We start from the raw sequence: 16,808 nt of genomic DNA on the forward strand, positions 1-16,808 counted from the left end.
CTCCCATATAGGGTATGTTAATTGGAAAAGTTCCTTGAAGAGATAGCCTGGGGGTAAAATATAAAGGAAGGAAAACTAGAGTGGTGGGGTAAGTTGAAAAAGGTTATTCCAGGGTGTCAGGCTGCCCAGAGACACTCCTTTTTAAATCACTGTGGTCTAAATAATTGGGTGACTATGGGATACGGAGGGAGCTCTGGTAGCAGAGTGCCTAAGGCATTTGACTGCTAACCAGAAGCCTGGTGGTTCAAACCCACCAGCCACTCCTCGGAAGGAAGGTCAGGCAATCTACATCCATAGTGACACTGCCTTGGAAACCCATTCATCCTTTCAAGGAATGTTTCCTGAACCCATGCATTGTACACCAGAATACAAAGGCAAACAAGAAATGCTCTGCTGATGATCTAGAATAGTTTTCAAATTGTGTTCAAATTGTGTGGGGTTGCTATGAGTCAGGTCTGACTCAACGGCACATAACAACCACAACAACATGGGATAGGGAAACTGGGGAAGCAACTTGCTCTAAGACACTTATGATAGCAGAGAGGGGGTGAAGAGAAAATTTTTAGAAGTTGTGGGTTTGTGATGGAAATCCTACCTAGCTGGAGTCAAACATCTCAGAATTTCAAATCTGTAAGCTTGAGAAAAGGTTCCATGCGTGGGAGCTGTTTGTGACAGGTGAGCAGCAGGGGCAGAAAATGAAAGAAAGAAGATGAGTCGATGGAAATGCAATACAATGTGAGAGATGGGGGCGGTTTGAAAGTTGAGAGCTTTCTCTATGTCTAAATGCTGTCTTGCTGGGAAACAATGGGTCACAGGAGGTAGCTGCCACGATTTCTCCAAACACTCATCAAATGCCTACTAAAGGTTGGATTCTGTCAGGTGATGAAGATACAAGATACACCACACACATCCTGCCCTTGAGAAGCTCATATGCTAAAGGAGGCAGAGAAGAAAACTATCACTGAAATACAGCATGAGGTGTGCCTTAAGCGTGGGGTGTACCCAGCTCTGTAAGATGCCTGTTGGATTCCAAACAAGTATCCTTCTGAAGAAAATATATTTTAGTTGATCAACTGCTCAAGAAGTTCTCACCAAACTACTATGGAGCACCTTGCTCTGCTCAGGGCAGCAGGAAAGTGAAGATCCTTTGCATTGAAGGAGTTTGCCAGTTAGCTGCAAAAAACGGAATCTACAACCAGAGGATATGGTACTACAGTATCAAGCACATGGAATAGACACTATAATTTTTTTTATGGAAGAAATCATTAAAATGAAAGAAGCAAAGTCTATTAATAGTTATAGAAGAACAAAGAAATGAGAGCTCACTGCAACAGTGGTTAGAGAAAGGCCATCTTTGGGCCTGGAAGTGGGTTCTGAAGAATAAGTAGGAGTCTGAGAATGATTTAGTATGTCTTTTAGCTTAGAATACTTTTTTCTTCTCTTTCACTACTCAGCAAATTCATATCCACTCTTCCAAATCCTGTTCATCTGTTATTTCCAGCACTTAATGAGTGGATTTCTTCTTTCCTCTCTGCCTCTCCATCTTCTCTTCCAATACAAGTTCAGTGAGGGTCTATGCCCTGTGTTGTGTAATGATATAGAAGTGATTAAGGTGAAGCCCATGCCCTCAATGGTATTACAGGCTGTGGTGAGGTATGGGAGGTGACAATGTGGGGGACAGTGGGATAAGTGCTATAAGGGCCAAATGCACAAAACAATCATAGCTCTATTTCTCATATGCCAACTACTGAAAGTCATTTAACACATACAGTCCCTTTTTTGTGTGGCACAAAAGTTTCAGTAAGTAGTGGTCTGCATCTAACTGAAAGCTGATGGTTTGAATCTACCCAGAGGTACCTCAGAAGAAAGGCCTGGTGAACTGCCCCAAATGATCATGTTGTTGTTGTTGTTGTTATGTACCATCAAGTCGGACCCAACTCATAGTAACCCCTCCTTGGTTTCTGAGGTGGTATCACTACAGGAGTAGATTGCCCAATCAATATGATCATAGCTATTGAAAACTTCATGGAACACAGTTCTACTCTGAAACATAGGGGGGTTGCCATGAGTCATAACTGACTCTACAGCAACTGTTATTTATTTATTTTTTTAATATACATATTGCCTAGTTCTGTGAGAAATCCCATGGGGTAAACACTGTTGTTCCCATTTGACAGGTAAGGAATACAGAGGGTTTAATTGATCTGGCTCAAGGGAGCTTTCTACAAGCTTTGTTTATCCCCATGTAGTTGAAACAGTTTCTATTCAGTTGGTGAAAGGTACCCAGAGTCTTTCAGGATGAAAAGATGTTAGAGAAACTTAAGGAAGCGACCAACTCGACAGGAATATTGCCCTGAAACAAGAGACCCATTTCTCCATTCTGCTTTCTGCCAGAGTCAAAGTTATAATCTAGAGAATCAGAAAAATCATGTCTTTTATCACAGGTTGGAAAAGTTGCCCTTTAGAAAAATAATGATTTCTTCTAAGATGTCTTAAAGTTTCATAAACCATCTCAAACTGTTGTAGGAAAAACCATAAAAATTTCATGAACCCAAAGCACCCTATGTTCTCAGAGCCCCCTGTACAATATTACATTTACTTCAAGTCTTTATCCCCATATTGAATCTTTTCCCCCAGGGGCTATTTACTGATTTCCTGGACCATGTTGGTAGGAGTGGAAAAATATTTGAGTACACCTAAGTGTGTGATCTGTAATTGTGTTGGGAGTACATTTATCTATCCCTCATGAAACCTCCAGCAGCTGGTTGCTGTCTCTTCATATTTCAACAGAAGATGCTTCTCCACTGGCAACAATTCTGCCTCACCTTTACAAAACACTTTACTCACATACATGAGATCTCTACAACTTGTGAGGTAGGCAAACAACCAAAAAAAAAACGAACTCACTGTCATTGAGTTATTTCTGACTCATAGTGACCCCCATTGTGTTTCCAGGGCTGTAAATCTTTACGGAGGTAGATTGCCCATTCCTCCTTCCACGGAGTAGCTTGTGGGTTTGAACCACTGACCTTCCAGTTAGCAGTCAAGTGTCTTATCCACTACACCCACAGAGCTCCCTGTGAGGTAGGCAAGTCAGGGATTATTCTTCCTCTTTAACAGATGTGCACACTGAAATTTAAGAAACTAGTATTTATGGAGTATTTGCTATGGGCTAAGCACCTCTGCAGATATTCAATCTAGGTTGTCCTTCCCTAGCAGCAGCCAGGGCTTTTGTACCTTGTCAAGGAAATTCTGACCATCTGTGGATCATGCATTATAACCAACAGACAATCCAGACTGCTGGAGTCAGAAAGGTCCTTTGGTGATTATCCTTCAACTCCTATAATGTATATACAAGTGGAGGAGATTAGAAGCTTAGAGAAGAGATGAGACTTCCCAAAGAGCACCAAGCAAACCATAGTGGGGCCACTCATACAAACAACAGTTGGAAGATGCAGTTTTGACTGAATGGTGAAGGTGTGCTTGGCTATACATTTATATATCTATCCTTTGTGTGATTATGTGTAACTATATACTTATCTGTGTCTGTTTTTTATTTACCATGTTTATATTTTCATATATATGTATATTTCTTTTTTATGGATGTGAATGTAAGCATTTTCTACTTTTTTCTATGTTGGTTTTGTGTGTGTGTTTTCTGTGTCAGTGTGAATGAGTGCTGGTTCTGTGTGTGTTATTTGACCATGTCACCCACTGCTCTGTTTGTCAAGGAAGTGTTATAATTTATTTATTTATTTGACAGAAAGAGAGCAGCTTATCTTGAGGACTACAGGAGGCAAGGAAGATGGAAGAAGGAAAAAAAAAAAAAAAAACACTCAACCCTGTGTTGCTCTATTTTAAAAGCTGCTCTGTGTTGTTATGGCAGCTAATTTTCCTTAAATGATTTAAGGAAATGGATCTGTCTAAAAGAGCTGCAGCCAAGTTGTTATAGCAACACAGGCAGCAGCTGAGAAGGCCTTTCTCTTCCACAAAAAGGGAAAACAAATCTCTCACAACAATCTCTCTTGGACACTGAGGGACTCAGGGCAAAGGAGAGTGCAAGAGGAGACTCATTCCCCTCCCCCAGTCAGATCCTGTGGCTTCATCTTAGCAACAGCCCTTGCCACTCTTGAGCTCAGACCTCATCATCCTTCACCTGGACTCTTGCAATAAGTGCCCGCCCTCTCTTCTTCCTACTAGTCTCACCTCCTTTAATCCACCCTCTCCTTTGCAGCCTGAGTAATTTTCTAAGCATATATTCTTTATTCAGATGCTCACTCATCATTCAATATAATATTCTCTATGGTGCCATGTTCTGTGTTAGGTGCTTGAGGTACAGAAATGAATAGGGCATGTCCTTGAATAGCAAGCCAAGGAACATTTATTCCATAAGTAATGGGAATCACTGAAAGATTTTTAAAAAAGTACAGAGACTTAATTGGATTTAAATTTGAGAATGACTCTAGTTTTCTAGGTTGGGGGGCTGAATGGATGAAATACTATTCGCTGGTCTCTCTCTCCCTGGCTCAAACATTCCCTGGCTACAGACATTCAGAAGAGGAAGTGGAATGAGGGATATCATTGCTGAAGTCAAATGGATCGTGGCTGAAAGCAAAAAATACCAGAAGGATGTTTACCTGTGTTTAATTGAGTATGCAAAGGCATCTGACTGTGTGGATCATAATAAATTATGGATAACATTGTGAAGAATGAGAATTCCAGAACACCTGATTATGCACATGAGGAATCTGTACATAGACCAAGAGGCTATCATTTGAACAGAACAGAATAAGGGCATACTATATGGTTTAAAATCTGGAAGGGTGTTTTTCAGGATTGTATCCTTTCACTATATTTATTCAATCTCTATGCTGAACAATAATCTGAGAAGCTAGACTATACAAAGAAAAACTTGGAATCAGGATTAGGGGAAGACTCATTAACAACTTGTGATATGCAGATGGCACAACCTTGTTTGCTGAAAGTGAAGATAACTTCAAGCAGTTATTGATGAAGACAAAAGACTAGAATCTTTAGTATGGATTACACCTCAACATAAAGAAAACAAAAATTTTTATAACTGGACTAATAAGCAACATCACAATAAATGGAGAAAACTGAAGTTGTAAAAGATTTCATTTTACCTGGATCCACAACAAACACCCATGAAAGCAGTAGTCAAGCAATCAGACATTGTATTGCACTGTGGAAATCTGCTCTAAAGTGTGAAAGAACAAAGATATCACTTTGAAGACTAAGGTGTGTTTAATTCAAGCCATGGTATTTTCAGGCACCTTATATCCATGGGAAAGCTGGACTATGAATATGGAATACTGAAAAAGAACTGATGCCATTGAATTGTGGTGTTAGCAAAAAATCCTGAAAATAACATGGACTGCCAAAAGAACAAATAAAACTGTCCTCAGAGAAGTAGCCAGAATTTTCCTTAGAAGCAAGAATGGTCTCACCTACTGCAGTCCTGTGGTCAGAAGGGATTAGTCCCTGGAGAAGTATATTATGTTTGATAAAGCAGATGGTCAATGAAAAGAGAAAGACCCTCAACAAGATGGATGGATATGGGGGCTTCAAGGATAAGCTCAAGCCTATCAACGATTGTGAGGATGGTGCAGGACAGAGCACAGTTTCATGTTGTTGGACACAGTATTGCTATGAGTTGGAGCTGACTCGATGGCATCTAACAACAATAACAATCACTGACTACACTGAGTCTCAAGATTGAGAAAGGGGTTTGTGGTATAATATTCCTGACAAGCAATATTTTATTCTATTCTCTTCATTTTTTAAAATATAATCATGATACTCAATTCAATTAAGAATGATTTTTATTAAAATACAACTCAAAACTTTGATCTTAATAGAAAGAAGAATTGGTTCATAGGAAGAAACTAAATTCATTGGTCCAGTATTCAAACCCCTCCATGAGTTCTTTACATCTGCCCCTCAGCCAGTCTTCTCATGTCTCCTTGTCATAAATCCTATACACCAATTCCAGCAGCTGAAGTCTCCCACTTCCATTCTATTGCTAGGTATGGAATGCCATCTCTACTTTCCCTATAGCCTCCCTTCTCCCAAATCATAGTCAACTGATGAAGTATTATCCATTTGAAAAATCTGGTTTAAATGAAAATTCCTCAATAAAGCCCCCTTGCCACCCCCATCTGAGTTGGATTAATTTCTCCAGCTTTATGTTTCCAATGCACTCCATTTATTCCTCTGTGATAGCACACATTCCTGGCTGCCTTGAACTAAAATTGTTCATATGGATCTGGCCTTGCCATCAGATTGCAAGTTCTTTCTGAGCTAGGACTCTGCCATATCCATCTCTGTAACCCCAGAGGTTATCCCAGGGTCTTGCATATGGTAGTGCTGAGATGAATGTGTTACATTCAATTAATTGAGCATTTTAAAGCGAAACCTGCTTTTTATTTAGCTTCACCAAACAGTTTGCTGGGTGAGCTTCACAGGTTTGACACTAGTAGAGTTGCAGATGAATGGTTTGAGGAAGCCCATCCATGAATGGACTTAACTTTGAAGATCTCAACTGGATGTAGATGTGAGAAGAGTGCCCTGTATATGGGTTTGATTCTGGTTGTATAGCCAACTCTCTGATATAAAGTTACTGTCATACTCTATGGTGTATATATCAGGATAAAGTCAAATTCCTGTGGGTATTTCTTATCTGAAAAGTGATGTCATTTCAGGTACCATTTACCTAGGGCAGAATAGAGCTCTTAGAATAAAACAGAGTGGAAAAGAGAGATCTTGATGTAGAGCACAGTTGGAATCATGTTCCCTGATCTTAACCACCACTAAAGGTATCAAAACGTCTAAGAGAAACTCCTGCATAGTCAGAACAAGTTATGAACAGGAAAGGCAAAGGATCTGGGGGGGCTGGGCCAGCTGTTGGTAGCTGGAAAGAGTTAATTTCAATAGTGAGTAAAATGAAGTGGATACTGAGTCTGGGGTGTAGCAAGTTAATGAAGACAATCAGAAACCTGTGTTGAGGTAGTGAGAGTAGGTGATGCCATCTCAGGTTCTATCTGTGGGAGTTTAGGAAAATCTTCGTAGGTTGCAGGAGAATCCAGGAGAGTGTTTGGGTCCAGAGACCAAAGCCTTAATTAAAGAAAAGCACAGTGATGTTGGCAGAGAAATAAGGGTACACCCTAGTGGGGAGGGGGAGCTCTGGTAGTGGAGTGCCTAAGGCATCTGACTGCTACCAGAAGGCTGGCAGTTCAAACCCACCAGCCACTCTTCAGAAGGAAGACTGGGTAATCTACTTTCATGGAGATACTGCTTCGGAAACCCAAGGAGGGGTCGCTATGAGTTGGATCCGACTTCACGGCAGTGAGTTTTTTTTTTTTTTTTTTCTAGTGGGGAGGTGAGATTGGGAATGAGGTCATTGGTTTCTCTGCTCTGCTCATCAGACAAATCTCCTAAAACTTGTGAGTTTGCATCATCCAGTCAGTCAACATTGATACAATATCTATGGTGAGTACCTGCTCAGAATCAGGGGACCTGGGACCCTGAGATGAATCAGCCTCACTCTGCCCCAGAAGACTTTTGATCATAACTCATAAACAGGGCCATGCTCTCCATGGGGAGCTATCACAGGAGTGGGACATGAAATACTTTGTGATATCTGAGATCCAGTGTAGTCCTCTGGGTTAAACACACCTTTGTCAAGGTCATCATATAATATCCTATGTCTCTGAGAGGGGTTAAGGGTTTAGTGAACACAAGGCTAGGAAAGCAGGCTTCGAAGTAAGCATTTTCCCTAACACACAGACAGCAGGCTCTTGTTACTAGGTTGTAAGGACACAGAAGGACTTGTTCCAGGAGACTTACAATGCATGTCAAACATCACTCCTGCTCAACTTCAAACTGAACATGTCTAAATCTGGCTGCATCCCCTTGTCGCCACACAAGCCGTTCCTTCTGGGTTCTCAGGGCTCTCAGGGAGGACAACACCATCCACTGTCTAAGGTAAAATCTTGGGTATCCTTCAAGACTCCTCACTCTCCAATCATCCATGGTCACTAAATCCATCATGTGTCCCTCCTCTTAATATCTCCAGGGTTCTCCTCCTTCTTTGCAATCCCACAGCAACAGGCTTTAATGGTTTTTCATCCTCTCTTCTGGCATCCTTCAAATTCATCCTCCTAACAGGCACTAGAGGAATCTTTTTGGAATTCAGACCCAATCCTATGACTCACTTGCTTAAAATCCTTCGGTGGCTTCCCATTCCCATTAGAATAAAGTCCAAATTGTTTCATGCCTCCTAACTACCCTTTGCCCCTCTATCTGCTCTGAGTACCAACCACATTGAATGGCTTGCAGTCCCCTAAGTATGCCTCCCTCTGGAAACAGACACACACACATAGTTTCCTCTGCTGGAAATCCCTCCCTACCCTGGGCCCCTTTGTGAATCAGCTCAAGTGTTGCTGTCTAGGTTGGGTGTCTTCTATGGGTCCCCACACCTCTGAGCCTCCCTCCACAGATGCACCTAGAACATTTGTCTAAAAATGTGTCTCCACCAGGCTGTGAGCTCCTAAGAGGTGGGCACCTACTCTATGTTTGTATTTCCAGTGCACATAGAAGGAGTTTAGTGAGGAAGACACTCAGGTCATGATAGGTCTTCTGATTCTCTGCTTGTAGATTCTGTGGGCAGAAGGCCACCAGGATGGAGGGAGTGAGGTTGTGAGCATTTGGAAACCAGTCCAGAAACTTCACTGGAAGTTCAGACGACTAGGAGTTGACTGATTATAATTATGTAGGTGACCATGAAGATCAAGAGTAGAAACACATTCGAAGCTATTTGAGTAGATACCTGCAGGCATTGCAGTGTTTGTATCTGGACACAGTGACACCTGAAGTTAATGCTGAATCAGGTCCAAATAATGCTTGTAGGGATTCTGCTACCTACCAGGTACTCGATGGCAAATAACAACAACAACAACAACAACCAGGTACTATGCTAGGTGCTTTCACACAGCTTATAGTAAAGAGTAAAAAAATAAAAATAAAGAGACCATATAATTTACCATTCAAACCAGAATGCTTTTAAGTGGCAGTATCAGTGAATATTCCAGGAACATGTATGAATCACAACTGCTCCAGGCAAACTGAGAATTCACCACCCTACCTTTAATTCCCACATTTTCCTTTATTTGTTTTGTATCCTCTAATGCTGTATATGGGAGCTCTGGTAGTGTAGTGCGTAAGGCACTTGGCTGCTAACCAGAAGGCTGGTGGTTCAAACCCACCAGCTACTCCTCGGAAGGAAGATGGGATAATCTACTTTTGTAGTAATACTGTCTCGGAAACCCAAGGAGGGGTCACTATGAGTCGAGTCCAACTCGACGGCACATAACAACAACAACAATAACAATACTGTATATAAAATTCTATACATGTCTCAGTATTTTGTTGTTTAATATTTATTTCCCCAGTAGATTGCAAGGGCTAGAGTTTTGTTCACTATTCGAATCCCAGTGTCTAGTGTGTAGAAGCAACCCACTAAATATTTTTATTGGGAAAGGAGCATGGGAAGGAAGAAGAGAGGGAGACAAGAGAGAAAGCTGAGATCCTATTCCAGTTCAGCTTGAGTCCTATATTAGTGTTCTTCGTCCTTGCCTGTGGCATAAAGAGGTGGACTTTCAGGAAGAAAATGACTGACACAACAAATGCAGCATCCAACCAGCTGATGTTCAAACTATTCACGGGCACGAATATTTTTCCTACTACCTCTCCAACTCAGTCTTGCCTGATTTATGCTTTGTAAAATGGCTGAGTGCCCAGTTGTTTGTAAGCAAGTCAATAATTTCTAATTGATGATATCAATGACTGGCTGAGAATCATTCCTCTTTAACAACCTCGATCTCTTTCCCTTCTTTTCTTCCCCATCCTCCCACCCCCTATCTCTATCCTTGAATATTTCATCTAAAACATTACTTTGTTAAATGGCTTCCACTTCATCACTCCTCCCAGCCCAGTGTTAGTTCTTTCATCATGGCTCTTCATTCTTTCCACAAATAGCTGTTGTGAATCTATAAACCATACTACTGTTGGCATAATAGCAGGAGTGAATCATCCAATAAGCAAGGTAAGCATAAGGTTACTTGTGCTTACTTATTAATCTATAGTGAGCAATTTCACATGAGTTTGACATCTTTGATGCTAGGATTTCATTTTACTTGGATCTATAATCAAAACTCAAGGAAATAGCAGTGAAGAAATCAAACGATGTATTGCATTGGGCAAATCTGCTGCAAAAGACTTCCTAAACAGTGTTAAAAAGCAAAGATGTCACTTTAAGGATTAAGGTGCACCTGACCCAAGCCATGGTATTTTCAATCACCTCATGCATAGGAAAGTTAGACAATGAATAAGAGAGACTGAAGAGGAATAGATGTCTTTGAGTTATGGTGCTGACAAAGAATATTGAATATACCATGGACTGCCAGAGGAATGAACAAATCTATCTTGGAAGAAGTACATTCAGAGTGCTTCTTAGAAGTGAAGATGGTGAGACTTGGTCTCACATACTTTGGACATGTTATCAGGGGAGATCAGTCCCTTGAGAAAGCATCATTCTTGGTAAAGTAGAGGGTCAAGCAAAAAAGATGAAGACTCTCAAGGAAATGGATTGACAGAGTGGCTGAAATATTCAGCTCAAACATAGCAATGATAGTGAATGATGCAGGACTCAGCAGTGTTCTGTTCTGTGGTACACAGAGTTGCTTTGAGTCTAAACCAGCTTAATGGCACCTAATAACAAACTACAAAAGCCCTGACACAGAGGTGGTTGCTAAAATAAATAAATAAATAAATAAATAAATAAATAAAAGACCTTAGGAAACAAAATCTACATGGGAGGGTCAAGATAATAGTTGAGTTTCATAACTAAGATAACTATATTCCAAAGATTTGCTTTATGTTAATCCTTGCTGTAACATATGCATTTGATTTTAAGTACAAGTTTTTGTCTGAGCAGTATATATTTTCTTCTTTAATTCAATATATTTTTTATTGGCATCTTCCAAAAGAATAAGCATAACAAGTTACATTGTACATTGGTACATCTCTGAAGTACCCCAATGATGGAAACTTTCCTATCTCAGCAACTACCATCTATCACCTGTTTGTTGTCAAGGGGTCATAAAATCACAGTCATCAAAGTCAGAAGGGACTCAAATATAGTCTCTCCAGAATGTCTTCCATACAATAGAGTCTCCTCTATGCACCATTTGTGACAGAGTGTCAGTTAGCTTTAGCTTGAACCTTTTTACTAAGGTCAAGCTCACAACTCACATACCCACACCATCCTCAGGCAGCTCTAATACCTTTAATTGTTTAAAAGTTCTATTTCTCTATAGGTCCTGCCTCTTCCATTGTCCCCTACCAGACAGAAAGGTCTGTCCTGCTTTCTCTCTCTATCTGATAACTCTTCAGAAATAGAATGATTGTTGTCTCTTTCTCTTTTCTAAACTATTAAACCCAATGTCTTCTCCTATTTCCTATAGATAAATCAAGTTCCTCTAAGGAAACTTGATATCATACAGCTCACTGCCCCCCCCCCACATACATACTTCAGCTATATAGTTCTAACAATTCTTGCCTCATGTGATATTCTTGACTTGCATAGAGACAACCAATCACAGTGTTTCCCAGAGATTTCAGAACTGGAAAATAAGAATAAATCATTCTTTATTTGTAGAAGTCACTGGGTGTGACACTTGGCAGTCATGTTCCTTACATGTGGAAGAGGCCAGTCTATGACCTTCAATTACACAACATAACCTGGTATTCTTCCAGTAAGTTCTCCATTTTGTTTGAAATAGTTCATATATATATATATATATTTGCTTGTAACCTAAAAGCCCTGACAAATATGAATATGCTCCAGTATATTTTCCTTTGTTTCACAGGACCTCCACAACTGAACTCAATATTTATGAAGATGACGATGTATCTCATCATCTCATAAATATTGGGCATTGGGCAATATTTGCATTGGGCAAATCTGCTGCAAAAGACCTTTTTCAAGTGATGAAGAGCAAACATGTCTCCTTGAAGACTAAGGTGCACCTAACTCAAGCTATGGTATTTTCAATTGCCTCTCATGCATGTGAGAATTGAACAATGAATAAGGAAGACCAAAGAACAGTTGATGCTTTTGAGTTGTGGTGTTGAAGAAGAATGCTAAGAGTACCATGGTCTGCTAAAAGGACTAACAAATCTGTCCTGGAAGAAGTGCAGCAGGATTGCTCCTTGGAAGTGAGAATGGCCAGACTTCATCTCAACTACTTTGGTCATATTGTCAGAAGGAACGATTACCTGGAGAAGGATATCATGCTTGGTAAAGTGGAGGGTCAACGAAGAAGGGGAAGGCTCTCAAAGAGATGGATTGACACAGTGGCTGCAATGATGGGCTTAGGTACAGCAAGGAGAGTGAGGCTGGCACAAGACCAGGCAGGGTTTTGTCCTGCTGTGCATAGGGTCACTATGAGTCAGAGATTTCTTGACAGCACCTAACAACAACAGCAGCAACAGACAACCCAGACTAAGACATCAACACAATCCGATGGCTTCCCTGTCCTTGAGCAAGCCATAAGACCAGCAGCTTCTGAAGGTGTTCAGTTACTCACCGGGTCATTGTACATCTGGATGATGAGCTGTTTCACCCCATGCAGTGTAGGGTGTGCCCATGGAGAGGGATCCAGCCAGTGACGGTTCAGGTCAAATCCCATCAGAGAGCACCTAGGCAGCATCCAAAGTAGGAGTCAGTACAGATGGCACAAGCCAAGTTTCTCACTTGTCCAAATATGGTTAGGTGTAAGAGTAGTAATTTTGTCACTTACTTAGCATATATTGTTTGCCAGAGATGGTTCCAAGCAGTTTACATGTATTAATTCATTTAGTGCTTTAAACAACCATGTGAGGTAATTACTATTATAATTTCCATTATATAGATGAAGAAATTGAGTCACTGAAAGGTTTAAAAATATTTCTTTGGAGCAATCTCACTTCAGAGGCTATGATCGAGACCCACAGGCACATGTACTACTCCTACACAGTGTAGTAGAAAGAAATGCTCAAGGCAAAACCCTTGGTGTCCCCCTTATTCCTCTTTGCCTCACTTGTAAAGCTAATCTACTGTCCAGAATCCAATCCCTTTTTATCACTAGTCCTTGCACTGGTACCAACATCCAAAATACTGTAGTAATCTCCCACCTGATCTTCTTGCTTCCAGTGTTGTCTTCTCACCCCAAATCCCATGCCCCATTCTCTACAACAGCAAGAATGATCTTCAAACATAAGGCAGATCCTATCCCTCCTCTGTTCAAATGGTTCTCTGTTATACACACAGGAAAAGCTGAAGTTCTTACAACAGGCTACAAGGACCCACATGGCCCAGCCGTGTTCATTTCTCTGACCTCAGCTCCTAACATACTCTTTCTTGCTTATTCTGTGCCAGATACTAGCTCCCTCTCTGTTCCCCTCAATCACCAGGTGTTTACTCCCTCCTGCCTTGTGCACAAGCTGTTCCCTCTGACTGCAGTTCAGGCTGCTTAGACATTAGTCATGGTGTCACCTCTATTCTTGAAAAAGTTATTTAAAACCACTCTGTGCTTCAGTTTCCACATATGTAAAATGGGAGTAGTAATTTCCACCTGGGGGACTCTCCTTCCTCCAGATATCTAAGTGATTCCTTCTCTCACTTATTTCAAGTCTTTGCTCAAATGTGACCTGTTCAGTGAAGCCTACACTGACCAACTTCCCTAAGCTTAACTCTTCCTCACCAAAACCAAACCAAACCCATAGCTATGGAGTTGGATCCAACTCAAAGCTACTCCTCCTTGGGTTTCCAAGGTGGTATCACTACAGAAGTAGATTGCCCAACCTTCTTTCTGAGGAGTGGCTGGTGGGTTTGAATCACCAGCCTTCTGGTTAGCAGTCAAATGCCTTAGGCACTAGGGTTAAAAGCATTTGTGACCTCTGGTTCTCCTCCTCTCCTTATTTCTCCAGATAATGAACACAGCTCTGCTTGTATTTGGGAAGGGATGCCTCACCCAGGGCTCTGTTCCCATGTCTCTACCTCCTTGGCCTTCACACACTGTAGGTTGTCAGGCCAGCCCAGGCTGAGGTACAACTTCCAGAAACACTGTGTTTGCTCACAATTCAAATTATTCTCACCATCTGGTCTCTTCTCTTATCCATCCTCCTCCTGTTACCAGAATGAGTTTTCTGCACAGAGCTGACCATCTTGTTTCTTGATCAAGAGTCATCTTTGGCTCCCCACTGCCCCAAATTTAAAACTGATGGCAGCCATATACTTCTCTCTTGTCTGCCCCAAATGTCCCCCTTTTTCTTCTATATCCTTTTATCCCACTAGTTTATTCCCTCTATCTTATTCATCAATCTACTCTCACTATTTTCTTAAGTAATACAATTTAGTTTCCTCTCAGTTTATTAAATTTTCATCTTCACCTATAACCCTGGGCAGAAAAACAAAAGAACCCCACTGAGGAACCCCTTCTCTTTAAAGGTAGATGGTGTAGGTATGGGGAGTAAATAACTAATCATTTTTCCTTAGTCTTTAAACTAAGAATAGTGGGAATCTTGTGATAGAATAATATTTCATAGGAACTATTGGGAAAGGTTATACTGAGGAGTTGGGCCTTGTTCAATGAGTAGAATTTTGCCAGGCATTAGAGACAGAAAGAACAGCATATGCAGAGGAAAGAATTATGAAACCATCCGGGATGCTGGGAAAATGGTGAACAATTTGGCTTGATTGGGTCATAGGGCTTGTGTTGTGGAGGTGTTAATGATGAAGCTGTAAAGGGAATGAAATGTAAAGGGCCTTGAATGTCTTTCTCTGTGTTGCTGTATTTAGATCAACCATGTGCTTATGGAGGCTTCCCACTGATTGTAGAACAAGAGCACAGACAGCCCTATATGCAAATTGCAACATCATGATCACAATCAAGGGAACATTTACTTATATTACCATCTCCTAAGAACTAAGTACTCTACTAAATACTAAATAGTTTATCTAAGTTAATCCTGACAACAACGTTGTGAGATTAGTGCTACTATGATGTCCATTTTGCAGATTGGGAAACTGAAGCATAGTGAGGTTATAAACAACTTGCTCAAAGAACGAGGACATCATGATTGGTGCCCAAGCAGTCTGACTACAGACTTTAAGCTCCAAGCACTTTTACGTCATTATAATATCAAAACCTTCCCATGTGTTTTGGTACTTACATGGAACATATATAAATTAACTTTAGACTGTTGTTAAATATCTAGCGCTCTAGCCTGGACTCGTTCCACCGTAACAGGTATTAGATTAGTTTGGGGTTAAAACAGGTCACCTGAATTCTTTATCCAGGTCTCAGTCCTGGATTCTATGAACCAGAGTCTCATCCATGTTGCTTGTCCTTTATGCTACTTATCTCAAAGAAATGGTAAATCCTGTTGTTGTTGTTTGCCGTCGGGTACAAAAGGAGCTCTGGTGGCATAGTAAGGCATTTGATTGCTAACCAGAAGGCTGGTGGTTCAAATCCACCAGCCACTCCAGAGAAGGAAGACTGAGCAATCTACTTCCATAAAGATTTGGAAACCCAAAGGGGGTTGCTATGAGTCAGAATCAACTTGATGGCAGTGAGGTGGTGGTTTTTTTTTTTTTTTTTTTGTAAAGGGTATAAATCCTTCCTTCCTTGCTTTCTCCTCCCAACTCCTTCCTCCCTCCACTTGAAAAAGAGACATCCTAGGATGAGCTCTGGGGAAAGCTAAGAGATGAGTCAGACCCCCTAGACCGTCAGTTAAGTCATGCTCTTCTGCAGGAAACAGATTCCTTGAGTATATAGCTCCTCTGAGAGAAGGCAAAGGAAAACGCTTTCATTTTCATTCTCAGTTGTCACACTATGGAATTAATCACATAGCAGCAGCAGAAGAAGATTCACAGACTCCCAGAATCCCCCAAATTTTAGTCTTGGGCTTGCGTTAAAGCCCTCCAGTTACTGGTGTATTTTTATACTATCTTTTCCCTCCTTTATCTAGCACTGAGAGCCAGTTGTACATGTGAACTTGTGGAGCTACTAATGACCCCACCAGGATGCCAGCTTCCTCCTCATAAACAGTCTTCCTTTAATCCTCTTTGGTGGACTGGGAGAATTATATTTGCCGTCACAACGCTGATTCTGCTCCAGTGAGAGCCAAAGAAGAAACGTGGACATTTTCAGAAACGTCCTTTGGCTCCACAGGCAGAATCTCACAAGGGTCCTGCCTAGCCTCTCTGCCTTCATGGAGCCAGGCTAACTTGACATAGTAAACCAAACCAAACCAAACTCACTGCCGTCGAGTCGTATCCGACTCATAGCAACCCCTCCTTGGGTTTCTGAGGCAGTATCACTCCTTTCCTTCTGAGGCGTGGCATAGCAAGTGTGACCATTATTCCCACACTAACAAACCTGGTGAGTCTCAGGATAAAGCCCCTTAGAATGCAGAGGACTATCACTGAACTCAACTCCCCTGCTCTGCTGCTGGCTTATATAATGTGACCTTGGGCAATTCCTTTGCTCTCTTGAGGTCTAAGTTTCCCTAACTACATATAGAGAAGAGAGTGCTCACTGATCCTCACCCTCCTGTCCAGGCAACTTACTTCCTAAACTAGAGCTGGGAGTTCTGGTGGCATAGTGCCTAAGGCACTTGACTGCTAACCAGAAGGCTGGCGGTTCAAACCCACCAGCCACTCCTCGGAAGGAAGGTTGGGCAAT

General features: G+C 41.3%; 1 protein-coding gene across 1 annotated transcript in view; it reads right to left on the minus strand.

The window, feature by feature from the left end:
• Window positions 1-16,808, minus strand: part of AGBL4 (AGBL carboxypeptidase 4) — a gene marked incomplete at its 5' end in the record, with an annotated part of 1,767,058 nt that overhangs the window by 148,631 nt on the left and 1,601,619 nt on the right. The window contains one exon of the mRNA XM_042781774.1: window positions 12,669-12,780. Within this exon, the coding sequence (XP_042637708.1) occupies window positions 12,669-12,780 (112 nt within the window). The remainder of the gene's footprint in view (window positions 1-12,668; window positions 12,781-16,808) is intronic.

This window comes from Orycteropus afer, unplaced genomic scaffold (genome assembly GCF_000298275.1).
Source record: "Orycteropus afer afer isolate SDZICR_OR568_19922 unplaced genomic scaffold, OryAfe1.0 scaffold00169, whole genome shotgun sequence".
NCBI lineage: Eukaryota > Metazoa > Chordata > Mammalia > Tubulidentata > Orycteropodidae > Orycteropus > Orycteropus afer.